The sequence below is a fragment of the Vigna unguiculata genome, chromosome 5, assembly GCF_037176805.1.
Source record: "Vigna unguiculata cultivar grain cowpea cultivar isolate G323 ecotype 2 chromosome 5, ASM3717680v1, whole genome shotgun sequence".
Taxonomy (NCBI): Eukaryota; Viridiplantae; Streptophyta; class Magnoliopsida; order Fabales; family Fabaceae; genus Vigna; species Vigna unguiculata.
The window spans coordinates 5,191,316-5,209,275 of NC_140796.1; the positions used below are offsets into that span (position 1 = coordinate 5,191,316).

Below are 17,960 nucleotides of genomic sequence, written 5' to 3' on the forward strand. Positions count from 1 at the left end.
AAGGGACTATGATGTTACACCTAGTTATTGCAGTTGTGAATATTCAAATGAGACATGTTACAAGTAGTTATTGCAGTCATCAATTTTCAAATCAGGCTGCAAGCTGGGGACACAGTTGAAGACAGGCCAATAATGGAAGAGCAATGTAGCAGCCATCCCAAATTCCAACTTCATCCATGCATCTGTCTAAGCCCATATGCAATTATAGAAAGATAATTATATTTTAACCCAATTTTTTTATAAGGTGGTCAGTAGGAAAAAATATTATAGATTTTTTTTTAGAACTGAAAGCAATTAGATGAATCCTCTTAAAGATTTTCAGTAATAATGAAAATTACTTTAGAAACAAGTAAAATATTCACTTTTAATTTATTATTCTAATCATTATCAGATCATCATATTACATCACTACAAAAAATTAAAATAGATGATTTAAAAATGATTGAAGTGATAGATTAAAAATGGATAAAAAAAAGAGGTTAAAATATTATTATCTTCTAGAAAATAATTTAAAAAAACACTTTTTCAATTCTATATATTAACAATATTTATAATGTAATATTTTTTATAAACAATCATATTGATTATAAACTATATGCATATTTTATTGTTTTTAAAATAATATAAGGATAAATGTAAGGCCCATTAAAATTTGATATTTCTTTTCTGCCCTAAATTAAAGGGGTTGTCCTTGTAAGCGGGTCTAAGGGCTGACCTAGCAGATAAAATCGTTCCTAGTTGTCCTAATTCGCATTTTCACTCTTGCAGAAGAATCAGCCGTCACCTTTGTGCCCCTCGTACAGAATGCTTTGCTAGGGTTTGCTCTAAACCTTCTTCGAGCTAACTCAAACCCAGCTCCTACTCTGCGTAAGTCTTTCTCAGCTCATGTTTCCCCCTTTTTTGGGCCTAGGACCACTGTTTACCGTTAGGGTTTGGTAATAACCCGTCCCTGTTTCTATTTTACCGTTCATTTCAGCTCTTTGGCCATCCTTAGGACGTCGTGTTCACTGTGTTCGTGTCGGAGTGTTCCGCTAGCTTGCTTTCTAGGTAAGGGAAGTTAGACCTTACTGTATTTTCCGTGGGATCTGCTTATTTTACGAGTTTTTGATGATTTAATGGTCTGGGTGAGAAAATGAGTGATTGAGAATGCATGGTTGAACTGTTTGAATGTGTGTGGGTGGTTGTTGCACGAGGAAACAGTGGCAGGTGCTGGTTTTCTCGCCCAAGCGAGCTAGTCTCGCCTAAGCGAGATTATCATAGGCTCGCCCAAGACCTTGTCACTCGAATTGTCGCCTAGGCGACTTGCGTCCTTTTTGAGCGAGGTGTGCTCTCGCCTAGGCGAGAAGGGACTCGCCTGAGCGAGACCTCGTAGAGTCACATGTCCCCTTGTCGCACTCTCGCCTAGGCGAGATGGGATCCGCCTGAGCGAGAAGGTCCCTCTCGCCTGAGCGAGCCATGTTAGCTTGGGCGAGGCAGCGGGCAGGCTTTGATGTTGTTGTTGAAGGGTTCACTGATGTGTGGTTTGTTATCTGACCCAAATGCTTTACTAGAAAGGTTGCGTGATGATGGCATGATTAATATGTTACATTTGAAATGGATATGGCATGCTAGTTGATTGGGTATGAATTGAAAAGCATGAGTTGTATGAATTGTTGATTTTACATGGTATGCATGTTATGAGAAATTCTTGATTGGTGAATGGGACATGTTTAAAGTATGGGTAGGGCAGAATTCCATGACTCTTGTAGTGAGAGATCTTGGTGGCGCCTCATCGGTTGGACGTAATTCCATGGGCCCTCTTAAGAGAATCCAACTAAGGAAAAACTATTGAAGAAGATAAAGTTTGTTGTTTGGAAAAGGACAAAGTTATAATGGACTTGATAAAGAAAAATGAGAAGCTGAAGAGGAAATTGCAACAAGAGAAAAAAATTGGAAAATTTCTGCAACTTTTATTTGTTTTGTTGTGGGTGGCAACTGTTGTTTTGGTTGTTATGGTGTTGTTGAAGGTTAATTGTAATTAGTTATGTCTTAGCTTGCTATAGCAATGATTAGGAATGTATTAAACTTGGTGATTAATGTTCTGTGAGATAAGTTTTGTGAGGAAGTGTTTTGTATTGGTTACAATATTAGAATATGAAATATATGAGAATATGAAAGTTTTTGAATATGATATTTGCCATGACCTTTTATGATATTTGCCATAACATTTTTCATTTAGCTTGTAAAGCACTTTAAGGGCAGTACAAAAGTAATCAATTGTGATAGTCATGTGCATAATCTGTGAATGAAATATTGCACTTTGGAAAAAGTTTGTTCATAATGGATTCCATGAACTTTTTCTAATTTGGTATCCTGTTTTACCAATTTCATAGTATCATAAAGTAATTTGGAATGAATAAGGAATAAAAATACGTGTTTCATTCAAACAGTGCATCACCAACATCATTGATCAATAATGACAAACAAGTGGTCCAAAGCAATAGCAAAAGTGTTTCCTTTAATTGAATACAATAATGCAAAAAGTGGTCCAAAGCAAGCAAGTGACCCATAACTTTAACTAAAATATTGAAGTACCACTGCTCCAAAATAAAATAGTGGTCCACTATCACTATGCCCAATGTTATAGAAGTCTTAATCTATTACAAATGTCTTTAATAAAGTAAGAAAAAAGTAGAAATCTTCATTCATTTTCACGTGGGTTGTGCACAAGTTGCACTACTACTACTACTAGCTTGAGACCCCAATGCTTGTGCTGCCATGCTTCTTGTCTGTGTTGTTGGTGCTCTTTCTCCTTGGTTCATGTTTGCTGCAACTATGGGTGTGGATCTTGTTCTATTGCAGGTTTGGATTGATGGTCCAACAACGTTGGTAGCTGCAGTGGTAGTTCGAGTTCGTTGTGTGTTTCCCTATCAATTCAATATGTTTTCAACTTTCAGATTTGTATTTTGTAAAAGAAAAATCATTAAGAAGTAAAGAACATGATATCTTAGCTTTCTGGATCTCATCCCCCTTCTACAACTTTTGATATTATGTCCTATTTGCTTGCACCTGCTACACTTCATGATGAGATTCTTCTTTGAAAGTTTTGAATGATTAACAATTTCACATGCTACACTGATAGTTAGGGGACGAAAAACATAATTAATCCTTTAATTAAGTACTCGATAAATTTAATTTTATAATCGAATTTTTATTATTAATTTAGTGATGTAGCTCTTAAGTGATAGTTAAGTGACTGACGTGGTTATTATCTTATCATATGTTAATTGTTGCTATTGGAAATTTCATTATTTTTTATTTTAAAATTTTATAAATTATAATTCTATAACCTATGATTTTATAATTTTAAAACTTTATAATTTGATAAGTTTATAAAAATGATAAGATGATGATACGACAATATGATGACATGATAATATAATAATACAACGATATAATGATATAACATATGACGATATAACGATAAGACAATATAAAAGTATGAAACAAGTGTGACGATATACGATATAACAATATAATAATATTGTTGTGGGATTGTTGTAGGTGGCATCAATTGTCTCGTGACAGAGGTCAAGTGGACTGGGTTACAATCGAATCATGACGCTTAGGCTTGTATTACACTCTTAAAGTAAAAAAAATTACACCCTAATTAATGATTATAGTTTTTGGTCTAGTAAAAAGTGATAAGTGCTCGATCTAATCATTTGTTCTAAAAACTAAAAAAAATAATAAATTTAATAGAAACTCAATTGAAAATTTTCAAATTTATTGAAAACTTACAAAATAATTAAGCCTTTATTTATTATATAGTTAGTCAGTGAAGTGTTTTTATTTTTATTTTACTTATTTATTTACGGTGAAGTGTTCTTAATTTTATTTTATTAATTTATATTATTTATAATATTTATTGATTTAATTTATTAGTTTTTTTATTTATCTTCGATTAAGCATTAATTATGTTTAATTAATTATATATAATAATCTCTAGTCATACACGACCGATTCATTCTATTTATTTATATTTATTGGTTTTAATATTCTATTATTATTTTTTCTTATGGTTAACATATATAATACAATTAATTTGAATTATTCTCGAAGAATAATAAAACTTATAATAAGTAAAATTTTGATTATATTGTAATACAGGTATAATCTTGATTATTTTAATGAATAAATAGTCAAGATAAAATATTATTGTATGCTTAATAATCGTGAAACTCATTTATTTTGACTAACTATTACAATTTAATTCAATTATTTCTAATGTAAAATAAACTGAAATATATATATCGATGGATTTAAAGAAACATTTGTATATCTAAAGTAACATAAAATGAAATATATATTGATTGATTTAAAGGAACATTCGTATATTGCTTTGATATGATGTTTGATATTTGTTCACAATTACATATTTTACTACTTCTGTATGAAAAACAATTTCAAAAATATCACTTTAAATAGTTGGCGGCGTCATATCGTACAAATCCACTTTTGGTTGTGATAATTGCAATTCTCCCTAAAACTAGTTGGAACATTCATACTGTTCACAATTCTGCGATATTTTAAAATAGTAAAATGATTTTTGTAGTAAATATATTTTGGTGATTAAATTGACAAAATTATTAAATAGAGTAATTTTTATTATTTTTAGAAATTACAAAAGTAAAACAATAAAATTTTAAAGATTTCTTTTATTAAAAATAATTATTTGTAAAAATTTGTCAAATTAAATTTTGTCAAAATATTATTTTACTTTAAAATATTGCTCTTTGATATATATAAATAAAATAAATTATAAAACTATTTTTTGAAGGTTTTGAGATTGAAAGTAATTGTTTGATATCTTATATCAATAAATAGAAACAATTTAATTAAGTATGGAATGAAGTTAAATGCAAATTTATATGGTTAAGATTTAAGATGAAAGTATTTTAAGTAATTTCTATTATATGAGATTTTAAATATGAAATCAAAATCTTAGTTTATAGGACTACTGTTTGAAGGATAATGACTCACAATTTTCTTAATCATAATATCATGTCAGGCGAAATTGATAAATTGAACTCTCTCATGTGAGAAATTCAATCAATATAAACTCAATTAGTTTAATGGCAGTTTTCATTCCGTTATACTTTCATCTTTTTTATCCTATATCTCACTTTTATTTCACACATTTCATTAACTTGTTTTGCAAATTTTTACAAATTATCCATTTGTTCTTGTTACTCAATTTTGACAACAATGATGTGAATTAAATCATATGTTACACCGTAAGAATTGCTTAACAATGCTGCTATTATACAATTCTTTTAGAAAAATATATTTTAACTAACTTTTTTTGATTTACTTTTAATTTACTATATTCATCACTCTTAGATAATCTATTTTAATTTTTTATAATGATTTGATGTGATGATTTAAGAGTGATGAGAATGATAGATTAAAAGTAGGTAAAAAAAGAAAAGAGTTAAAATATTATTATCCATTCTTTTATAATTTAAAAATGTTACAGCTGGAGTAATAAGTCACGAAGTTGTTAAAAAAATATAGCGTCAATTTTGTGTTGTGTAACTTTATTGTAAGAAAAATATGCTTCTATTTTCTATACTTTTAATATGTTGGAAAAATACAAAATAAAATAATCCACACGCTTAAAAGATTTTAGATGTAACATATATAAATATTAAGGTGGTGAATTCGTATTTTTCTTTTGTTGAAATGATTTATGTCTCATTCTTATAACTCTCAATTATATAGAAATAGATTCATTAATGTATAGATGAATAAAATTAAGTGAATTCCTATCTTTTCACTAACTTTTTATTATGTAGTTCTACATGAATCATAAACGCAGGCATATTTTGACTCCAATTACTTTCATTTATTTGAAAATTTAATTGTTTTCATTCTCAACACACCAAAACTTGACTTTAGTCTCTAAGTTTTAATTTGACGAACTTAATTTTGTAATTTCATATATATGATTTAGTTTGTCTAGTAACTATGATACCTAAAAAATGTTATTAAATGTTAAAATGAAAAATATTTTTTAATTACTAAATTTTAACAATTTTTTCTTATAACCTTAGATCAGATTTTTTAAGTGATTTTTTATTTTTTTATTTTCAATATTTCAAATATTTTGAACATTTGAAAAAGATTAAATTTACAAATTTTAAAGAAATACAAAACTAAAATCAAATTTTGTCAAATGTAAGAACTAAAATATGCAATTTTCTTTTTATATATATATATATATATATATATATATATATATATATATATATATATATATAATGTTCTGTAAATGTTGGTGATTTCTAATAATGAATGGCCCATACCTTGGATATGTTTATTTTTTATTTTTGTAATTATGTTACACAGGTGACCCATACCAGTTAGGTGGTAGGATCGTGTTCGATTTGTTTAAGTAATATATGTATCAAACATAATGTTTGGTTTCATGATCAACGAAAACATTTTCACCTTTTTGATTTATCACTGTTGTTACAATATTCTTGTTTGCATACAACAATAACAGATATCTTTTAAGGAACAACCAAACATAACATAACTTTATTAACTGGGAAAATGTATTGAAACACCACTTCAAGCATTTTTTGTCATAGATATCATTAAAGTAGCAAACTCCAATTTCTCCTTCTCCACCTCCATTAGTTGCACAACTTTCTTCTGATACCTCACGAACACTTCAGTTATAACTTCTGCACCAAACTTTGTAGACATTAGAGGCTCCATAATCGCTCTTACATGCTTCGCCATTAGTTCTGCTTTTATATCATCACTCCCTTCACTCATGCCGTCATCCCAAGGTAAGATTAAAATCTCCAATCGTTGAATGAAAAACGACCCTTCTTCCTGAATCACATTTCTGAGTTCTTCAACAGTAGGTTCATACACTGGTATGTTGAAGGACTCCAATTTTTCTTCTTCAATCATACCCTGCATTTTTTTATTTATTATAAACTGTAACACATATAGACCTAATATTTGTTTGAAGAGATACCCTTATAGTAATTAATAAAATAAAAATAAAAAACTGTTTTTTTTTTTACCTCCAAGAACATCTCATTGAGTATTAGACTAATCATTTCCCAACCTGTTATTCTAGGATTTTCCTGATTACCAAGGAACAACAAGATCATTGCTCCTCCAGGCACAAGTTCCTCAGAACGTGATTTCAGAAACAATTTGAAGTCTTGTTGATACTGCTTAAGGTAAGCTTTGTGTACCTCAGGAGGGCTTGTGCTAACTATATGACAATGACCCTTGTTAAGGGATGCTACATCCTTACACCCCAATAATGGATCCTACGACAAAAATATGAGATGAAACAAAAACAAACCTAAGACAAAAATGGTTTTGGTCGACTTAGAGGAGAAGAAAGAGTGAACTTATTTATCTAACCTGAGAAAGCCAGTGAAGACTGTTGGAGGAATGAAAAAGGTTTATGGAATTACTGGGAAAGAGCCTTCCATAGAAGGATCCAGGTGTGGCATTAATAAAGCATGAAGCAGACCTGTTTCCTTCATTTTGTAGCAGTTTTGTATAAAAATCAGGAAGTGACTTGAAGGTGGTATTGAAATCATTTTCAAATAAATCATTGAGATAAAATTGGAACGTAGGTGGTTCTCGGTTTAAGCGAGTGCATGCAGTATCAACAATGCTAACAACATTTGATATTAAAAGTAGTGTATTTGGTCCCACTGAGCAACCTAAATCTGCCACTTTCATGCAGTTCGGAGAAAAATGACAATCGAGTTTCATTATAGTTTCTTCAAGCATGTGTTTGGCTTTAAGCATTAGGTTTTTCTGCAACAATGAAGTTAAAATGAAAGTTAGATGAATATAGAAGAAAATGAAACAATTTAATATGAAGATAGAAGATGGTACTTGAAGCGAACTGTTATTTGCATAACTGCTCTCCCCTTTGCCACCATTCATGTGAACCAAAAGTTCTGTTCCATTTGATGCACGAAATGAAGCCATGATCTATATGAATATCTTTCTCTCACACATACATATATACAGAAAAGGATTGGATTCAATTCAACTCCCACAATGAATGCATTAAATAAGGTTACGACCCTCCCACCAGCAAAATTTAAATCAGAACATAAAATTTGATTTTTAAGGAACGAAAGGATCTTTCTGGACCAAGGCTTATCTTTGGAAAATGATGTAGTTATTGAAAAATGATTTAAATAAGAGGCACAAGGAAGTCTTTGGGGTATGATGTAGGTGAAACAAAAATTAATAATTAAATAAGTTATGTGAACGGGTTGACGAGGATGTATAATTAGATGAAGATGGACCATGGAGTAATTTGGTCTTTATTATTTTGATATAAAAGATAATTTTGATATATAGATATATATTTAAGTTGAAATTAGGATTAATGACTAATTTGGTCCCGGAAACCATATCGCTTCATTTAAAAAGAAATATTCAATTGAGTCAAATTTTCAAATATGTAAACTGATTTGAATTTAAAATATTATCATGTGAAATTGACATTAATGTAACATGTCACTAATTTTTCACGTGACACTAACATTATATGATACTGATGACACATGTTACTAATTTTTCACGTGACATTAACATGGCACTTAACATCATAAAAATGTCATATTTAACATATAATAAAAATTTGATATTTGACATATAAAACTTGCACAAAATTTTAAATAAAAATACAAGGAATTGGCATGTAACATGTATAAAAATGGCCAAGTGTCCACGTGACTTGTACAAATTGACGTTCATTCAAATTCTTTTTTAATTGCGATTAGTATATTAAAAGTGTCCGCATGCCAACTTTGCTCCTCTTTTGTAAATATCCATAATTTCTTAAATAATTAATTTTAATGCATTTACTATCCATTTTTTAACTAAAAATAACTTACACAAACATAAATAAATAAATAAATAAATAAACACAACTAGTAAACAATATACTTATAGAAATATAATTTATTGGCGTACGTCATCTTCTATTATAAAGATTTATGGCACACACCAAAGTGATACATATTATAAAGAATTATATATGTATTACAAATCTATGAGCAATTTTTAGTAAGACATATCATCAAATTAGCGTACTCTAATCTCTTCCATTAGTTGCACAGTTTTCTTTTCAAAACTAATGAACAATTCATTCATAATTTTTGCACCAAAGTTAGGAGATAACAGAGGTTCCATTATAGCTCTTATGTACCTCGCTATGAATTCGGTTCTTATATTGGTACCCTTAAATTGTCATGGAACAAGCCTCAAGCATAGTCCTACACCAACTTACCCTTAACAATTCCCCATACTATTTCATAATCCTTAACTTTATTTCACCAGACCGAAACTAAACTACAAAAGAACTATTCGAATACATCTATGAGCAAATTTTCGTAAGAGATATCATCAAATTAGCATATTCCAATCTCTCCACCTTCATTAGTTCGACAACTTTCTTTCGAAACCTAATGAACAATTCATTCATAATTTTTGTACCAAACTTTGCAGCTAAGAGAGGTTCCATTGCAGCTCTTGCGTAGCTCGCTATGAATTCAGCTCTTATATTTTCATCAACAGAAAACTCATCACCATCTTCATTTCTTCCCTCATCCCAAGGCACGATGACAATCTCTGATTCTTGAATAAAAAATGAACCTTCTTCTCGAATCACGTGTCTTATTTCCTCCATTGTTGCTTCATATGTTGGTATGTTAAAGGAGTCTATTTTTTCTTCTTCTACCAAACCCTGTAGTGTATATGCCTTATATTTCAAAGGCTATTAATTCCAAGAGACAACCACTAGTATTAATAAAAAAAAAATTATTTACCTCTAAGAACATGTCAGTAAGTGTTATACTAACAGCTTCCCAAAGGCTTCTTCTAGGAGTTTCAGTTTTGACAAGTAACACTAACACCATTGCTCCTCCAGGAACAAGTTCTTCCGAACGTGATTTCAGAAACAATTCAAAGTCTTTTTGGAATTGCTTAAGGAATGTTGTGTATACTGATGGAGGACTTGTAGTAAGTATGTGACAGTTTCCCTTGTTAAGTGCCTCCTTACTCAATCCCAAAAATGGATCCTGTACATAATCAACATATAAGCTATAAATAAGAACCCAAAACAAATCAAACATGTTTAATCTTCTTTATCACAACATATGAATAAGCTTTAAGGAAGAAAATGAGAAACCTGAGAGAGCCAGTGCACACTATTAGCAGAATGAAATAGGTTTATAGAATTACTAGGAAAGAGTCTCCCATAGAAGGATCCAGGAGTGGCATTGAGAAAGCATGAACCAGACTTGTGACCCTTATCTTGCACCAATTTGGTGTAGAAATCAGGAAGTGACTTGAAGATGGTGTTGAAATCGTTTCCAAATAAATCATTGAGATATAATTGGAATGTTGGTGGTTCATGATTGAAACGAATACATGTAGCATGAACAATGTCGATAATATTTGACATTACAAGAAGAGTGTTTGGTCCCACAGAACAACCTAAATCTGCCACTTTCATGCACTTTGGAGAAGAATGACAATATATTCCCTTTATGGCTTCTTCAAGCATGAATCTGGCTTTAAGCATTATTGCTCTCTGTAATAAAATGAAAGTAGATCAGTATAGAAGAAAAAAAAAATATATAGTAAACATTATTAAATTTATATTGTGAAGATATAGATAATACTTGGATTGAGGAGTTGTTCGCGTAACTTCTTTCTTCCTCGCCACCGTTCATGTGAAGCGAAAATTCTCTTTCCATTGATCAAGTACCAAATAAAAATCCAAGATCAATCACCACCTAGTGATCAAATATGATATTTCAATATTGGCTTGGAGCACCTTTGTTAATCTAAGAAATTTATGTTTGAGTTGGTGAGCGGATCAATTTTATTAGGTTCAACTCAAATGAATCAATTGAATTCTTAATAAGTCAGGTTACTTTTGTTAATTCTTAAATTTATAAATTCTTTTTATAACAATTTGACTCGAACCGATGAACCGAATTGATTCAAAAATTTTAATCTATTTTAACATGTTTAATCTTAGTTGATGTTATTTTTTTGTCAAAGATATCAAAACTTTTTTAGGTTATATTTACAAAACCTTTTCTCAGTTGATTTAACCGATATTATTTTCACTTGATGTACAATTATTTAGGTTGATATCGATTAAGGCAAATTATACGATGATAATGGTTAAAGATTTTTTTGTTAATCTCGGCCGAAATTTTTTTTCAGTTGAGACAAAAAATCTTAATTAATGTTTGGCCAAAAGTTTTTCAATTAACATTAGAAAGAAAATGCTAAAAACTATTGACAAAAAATAACATCTTTCTTGATTATAAGAAAGATCATTGGACAAAAAAAATAATCCTGATAAACATTAATTGAAAAAAAATTAATTCATACTACTATAACAAACACATACTTTTTATTAATTTTTTTATTATTTTTTTTTAAAATATGTAGAAATTTTGTTATGAAAAATAATTTACAATAAATTGTTATCAATTTTTTTACCAAATATTTTGTGTAAAACAATTTTACAAAAAAAATTTAAAAAAAATTTATAAATTTTATAATTTTATAAAAAATAATTATTTATGAAGAAATTATCTATCAATTAAAACTTTTAAAAAATTTATCTTTTAAAATATTATAATTGCAAGAAAAATCTCATAAAATATAAAAAATTTTAATATGCACTCCAAAGAAAATACTCTCCTCGACGTTGAGAGAGAAAAGTCTAACTACTATTGAGTAAGAAATAGTAGTGTTCTCCTAAAAAATATTCTAATAACTTTAAATAAAAAAATAATTCTTATTAATACCAATAAAAAAACCTGAGTCAAGTTATCCCTATATTGTTTTAGTCTTAGTCGACTTGATGATGTCAAAAATTAAAAATATGCTTAAAAAAACAAGAAAAACAAAATGTGAACTTAAATATATGAGGAATTTCGAATTTTTGATTTTTTTGTAAAAGTTACAATATTTTTTCTTATCGTTTTGTGTCTTAGATAGTTGAATTCATTGAAATGGAAATCCAAACATCAGAAATAGTTGCATATGATTTATTCTGAAAGTATGGAAGATTGCACTCACCTTTGTTTTGCTTCTTTGGTGTGTTGTTCAGACAAGAAGAGGAGCAGAAAACCAAAGTCTTATCTCTTATCTTATCTCTTCATGCTTTTCTCTACCACCAATCCTTTCTTCTTCCATCTTTTATAGCTCACAGTCTCCTTCCATTAAAAAATTAGTTTTACGATCAAAATGATAGGTATTTTACAATATGTAATTCAAACCTTTTTATCTGTTTTTACCGTCGTCAAAGGTATGAAGACTTCACAAATTTTTTATGCTGACTTAGACCATGTTTTCATAATACAATTTAATTAATATAAATAATTTTGTGGACAATTATATTATTTATCTGAAATATATATATACCAACTTTGTTCATAATGAAAGAAGCATTTGATTAACCACATTTCTTTTGAAGATAATCCTTTAGCTCACAATCTCCTTCCAATGAGGGTTTGCAAAATCTTTGACAAATACACTCAAATTTAATTAATTAAGTTTTATTAAAATCATACATATATTAAATTCTTTAAAGAGATCTCTAAGACAATACCATGTGAGATCCTTTGTCTCTATACTCCATTCTAGATAAACAAAAAGATAAATACTCCTCAGGTCGATCTCAGGAAAAACAAGTGATTGCATTCCTCAACTATTTATCAGAATTCAAAAATTTCTTTCTTTGGATAAAACACAAATGAAACAAAAAAACAAACCAACATAAAAACAAAAGCAGCATAAAAACACAAAATCATAAATATAATAAATGACAGAAGAAGATAGTAACCATATCTCTATCACCGACAATAGTCCTTTCAAGTCTTTGTGGTGTGAAGAAATTGAAAACAGCACGTTTCAGAATAAGGGTATCATCGTTTTCTACATTTCCGAATTAATATGTTGTCTTATAGTATAGTCCATGTTTTTAATCTCATGATCATGAGATGAGCAACGTAGAAGTTTAGAACTGTGATGAACAGAATGCACACCTAAACCAGGAAAACAGTGAAATGCTGATCCCGTGAGGCATCAATAATTTCATCTTCTCGACCATAGTTCAATAATGTAAAATATTTTCAAATCATGTTGTGTATTATTGAACATGTAACAATGATTCAATATCTGCTAACTCGAACATGTGGTTGTAGCCTAAAGTTAATGCCACAGTTCTGGAATCTTGGGGAGGGGACAAACTAGTGATGTCTTGTTCTAATATTGGCATGATCGTTAATTCAATTGATTGATATTTATAAAATACAAATGTCCAGTTTGGGTAATGATGACACTAAAAATCAAACAAAAATGTCAACAAGAAGTGTAAATGAAGTTAAACATTTTAAATATAGAAACTAATTTAAATTTCATAAATAAAAATAGCGGTGACAGGGTTAACATGAAGTTAAGTTATATGTAATTCGAGACTAATATGTATTGTCTGAATTCATTTTTGTTTTGTCCTAAAATTCTTGTATCGATTAATATGGGTGTAAATAATATTCAATTTTGTAAATTGATAGCAAATAACTCTTCAATCCTTGTCTTCATATACTTGTCATAGCCCAATATCCATGTTTGTCCTCATTACGGTACTCTTTCAAAATATCTTGTAATTATTTGCTATGTTAATGAAATTCACTAACATTTTAAAAGTTTTTTTTTATTAATTTTTGTGTGATTATGTTCGAATGGTTTATTATTAATTACAATGAATAAAATAGTTTCTATACTTCGCATTTGAATATTTTTATTTTCTTTATAAACACTTCATTTATTAGGTAATATCTTATTTATTCTTTTTTATTTTTTATTTTTGTTTATTTTTATAACTTTGGTTTTCTACAACAATTTTAATTATCTCTCTACAATTCAATTAGTTTGATATTTGAAATGATTTCTTAGATTTTTAAGTATTTTTTATCTTATCACAACCTTGATAATACATTTATCTTTCTTTGTGCAATTTTGTTAAATAGTGTATCAAATCGTTTCTATAACACACTACATTAGTTTTACTTCTCTTTAATATCTTTATTTATTATTTATTTTTATCATATAGAATACTATTATGAAGATTTTTTATATATATTTATTTTTATGTTTTAACTCATTATCATAAGTGTCACTGCAATTACATTAAAACATTTTGTTTATTATATTATAATAATTTAATGTCATTGTCATGAATATTATTTATCACCATCCAACATATATAGAAATTCAAAATATGAAAGACTTGTGCTAAATTTTAATTGTTATTAGTTTAATTTTTATTCTTGATGTGATTTCGTTCAAATAGTAGAGATTTCATTAGAATTTAATAAAGAAAAGAGGTAAAATGATTTTTAAAATATTTTTAAACTTAAATATTTTTTTCTTTTTATAATTTAAAAAGAAACTATTATTTTAATTTTATCAATTGTGTTTCATTAATGTTTGTAAAATTAATAAATATTCTGGTAGTCATAAATTTTTATTTATACTCTAATTTAAAATGTATACACTTATCTTTCTCTCTAAATATTTAATATCGAAAAAAAAGATAACATGTCTCTTAAATATTAAATAGTTCATAATATCATATTTCGTTTGCCATAATTTTTAATTTTTCTATAAAAATTAATTAATTGTTATTGAAACAGTGAACAAATGAGTATGGACACATACACAAATATATCTCATTTCTATGGATATGAAGATGAAACATGAGACGAGAATTTATATATGTTAAATATGAATTTGAATATATATATATATATATATATATATATATATATATATATATATATATATATATATAATGAATTGTAATGCATGAAGTATGTCTTTGTAATAATAGCTATAATATGCATATACAAAATAATAGGATTGGTGATTTTTTTTTTCTATAATATCCGTGTTAAATAACGTATTTACACAAATGGTAAGATTGGGGTGAACTAAAATCATGTTAATTTAAATAAATATTAAAAATAAAATAATAATAATTTTAATTAAATTGATCCTAAAGTTAACATGTACTGAAAATAAGTTATATTAATAATATAACTAATGTTAGATTAAATTATTATTAAAAATAAATTAGACTAGTGTAAAAATTAATATTAACTAATTAATTTTAGTAAATATTAAAAATACATTAAATTAAAATTGTTACCGTTAACACAAATTCATATAAATATTTAAAATAAATTAAATTAAAATTCATTCGATTGATAATAACTTTAATAAATATAAATATTAAAATTAAATAAACTAAAAAATGAAAATTATGATGTTTTAAATAAATTAAATAAATTAATATTAAAATAGAACCAAAATATTTTAGTAGTTTAAAATATAAAAAGAATAAAAATTTATGGAAACGTAGACCAATAGCATAGTTAACTATAAGAGACTAAAAGCGATAGAGAATAACGTTCATATCTCGCTAATGTGACTTAAACACGATGAGGAGATCGGAAAAAACTATAAGATAGTTTCATAAATACATTAAAGTAAGTTATAAGTTATTTCAACTAACTTCTAATTTATAAATTATAACTTAATTATTTTCTTCCTAATTTATGTTATATTTGAATATATTTCTTACCATCCTTCATTTCAACTTTTAATATCAATTATTTTAATCTTGTGGACAAAATTAATTATTATACTATTTTTAATATAGTTACTTTTAATTTTTTATTTATGCAGTTCAAATTAAACAAAAAATTAATACGATAAATTAAAATTAAAATTTTTTCAGCATTATATGTGACCATTACACTCTACAACTTATTAAAAATAAATGTGATGTAACAACATTTTAGTCTAAGAAATAGATAAATTTTTTTAAAAAATTAATTAATACTCATTAGAATAATTTATTAAATAAATCACTTGTTCAAATAAAAACATATATAAATAGAAGTACTAAGTACTAACAAATTTAGTAACATATTACAACTTGAACCTCCGATTGAGCCTCTTCTTTATTTTATGGTTTTGTGCATTTTCCCTTTTGATGTCCCTTTTTACATTTGGGTCTGTTCTATTTTGTATCTATCAGACAATTATTCATTCAATCTATAAAATCTTATTTTTTTTAATGAGAACTTAATTACCAACCAAGATGTAAAACTATAATTATATACTAATGTTTTGTTGAGAAACATAACCTTATTTTATAAAATAATAGGTATATACAAATATATGTTTTACGTTATTTTACATTTATCCATATATATATATATATCAACTGATTTATTTACCAGCATACTTATTTAAATAAATTACCTTATGAATTTAAACTTATAATTTATGACCTATAAGTTATCGAATCATTTATTGTGTCTTCATTTTGGGCTTCTTTCTCTGTTTTATTATTTTATCCATTTATGATTTTGTCCATTTTATCTTTGATGTGCCCTTACAGGATCTCTGTTCTATTCACGTGTCACACCATTATTCATCCAATCTATAAACTTTTTGTATGTAATATGAGAACTAATTGTCTACACAAATATAAACTTATAATTATATACTAATATAATTTTTGTTTAAAAACATAAATATATATATATATATATATATATATATATATATGTTTTATGTCATTTTAAATTTATAAATTAATTGATCAACTGATCTACCAACCTACTTATTTTAATAAATTAGCTTATGAACTTAAACTTATAAGTTATGATATATAGGTTATCAAATAACCTTCTTAATAAATGGGTCTCCAGTTGTGTTTCCGTTTTGTAGTTTTATCTGTTTATAATTTTTTACAGTTTATAGTTTTGTTTATTTTTACCTCTTTACATTTGGGTCTGTTCTATTTTTCACATATCATATTTTATTCATTTAATTATTTAATATATGAAATCTCTTTTCTATGTAATATAAAAACTTAATTATTTACAAAAAATGTAAAACTATAATTATATACTAATATGATTTTTGGTTAAAGACATAAATTTATTTTTTATAGTAAAAAATATATATAAATATATGTTTCACGTCATTTTACATTTATCAATTAATTGATCAACATATCTTGCCATCCTCTATAAATATGTTTGTTTTGTTATCATTTCCGACTTTGGTCATCAAATTTCCAATGTGATTTTCGAATGGGTCAATCCGCAATATATTCTCGAATTCAATGTATTTTGGGTTGATTAATTTGAAACATAGAGATCAATTTGGAATATATTTTTGGATTTGAAACAAATTGACTTATCCAAAATATATTTTTAGATCTGAAAGGTATTTCAGATTCATTGATCTAGAACTTAGATGTGATTAATATCTAAAATTTAGGTATAATTTTTTTAATAATCAATCTAGAATAAGTTCCCGAATTCAGAAATGAATTTCGGATGAGTCAATTTGGAATAAGTTTAAAAGAATACATAACTTTATTTTGGATGAGTGAATCCGGACCATTACTTTGTTGTGATAATTTTGTAATCCGGAAGTCTTTTACGGTCTGAAACCCATTTCCAACGCGATGAAGATGGAAATGACTATGTTGAAGGATGAAGGTGATGTGGTGTGCGGCGCCAATATGAGTAACGGGAAGGTGGGAGGGAAAACAAAATTAGGGTTTTTAATGGATAAGGGTGTGCTTTTAAAAGTTAAGGGGTGCAAGAAGAAAAAAAAAGGTGCAGAAAGAAATGTCCCTGGCTAAATACTTACATTCCTTAACAAAAACAATTAATTGTCAGTGAAGAAGAACATATAGAGATGTTACTAAATACAGGCACAAACTAGCATATGTGAGGTGTTATAGTAAGCTATGTCATCTTGGAAGGTAGAGGAAACATTGGATAAACGAAATACACACTAGA

At 27.4% G+C, this 17,960-nt stretch overlaps 2 protein-coding genes across 3 annotated transcripts; both read right to left on the bottom strand.

The window, feature by feature from the left end:
* Positions 1–6,475: 6,475 nt before the first annotated feature.
* Positions 6,476–8,177, bottom strand: LOC114186201 (S-adenosyl-methionine 4-1-methyl-2-pyrrolidinyl-3-oxobutanic acid methyltransferase-like). The gene is made up of 4 exons (XM_028074243.2): positions 7,921–8,177; positions 7,435–7,839; positions 7,083–7,337; positions 6,476–6,969 (listed from the first exon to the last, which is right to left on the bottom strand). Exons 1-4 carry the CDS (start codon positions 8,014–8,016, stop codon positions 6,616–6,618), a joined length of 1,110 nt encoding a protein of 369 aa, XP_027930044.1. The 5' UTR covers positions 8,017–8,177; the 3' UTR covers positions 6,476–6,615.
* Positions 8,178–9,211: 1,034 nt separating this feature from the next.
* LOC114182966 (S-adenosyl-methionine 4-1-methyl-2-pyrrolidinyl-3-oxobutanic acid methyltransferase-like) lies at positions 9,212–12,233 on the bottom strand. 2 transcript variants are annotated; one of them, XM_085673575.1, is made up of 5 exons: positions 12,148–12,233; positions 10,728–10,841; positions 10,232–10,636; positions 9,870–10,121; positions 9,212–9,787 (listed from the first exon to the last, which is right to left on the bottom strand). In XM_085673575.1, the coding sequence occupies exons 2-5, from the start codon at positions 10,800–10,802 to the stop codon at positions 9,419–9,421; spliced, it is 1,101 nt and encodes a 366-aa protein (XP_085529701.1). In that variant the 5' UTR covers positions 10,803–10,841; positions 12,148–12,233; the 3' UTR covers positions 9,212–9,418. The 2 variants fall into 2 exon arrangements, with proteins under 2 accessions (XP_085529701.1, XP_085529700.1); XM_085673574.1 differs by having other exon boundaries at positions 9,212–9,802.
* Between the last annotated feature and the right edge of the window lie 5,727 nt (positions 12,234–17,960).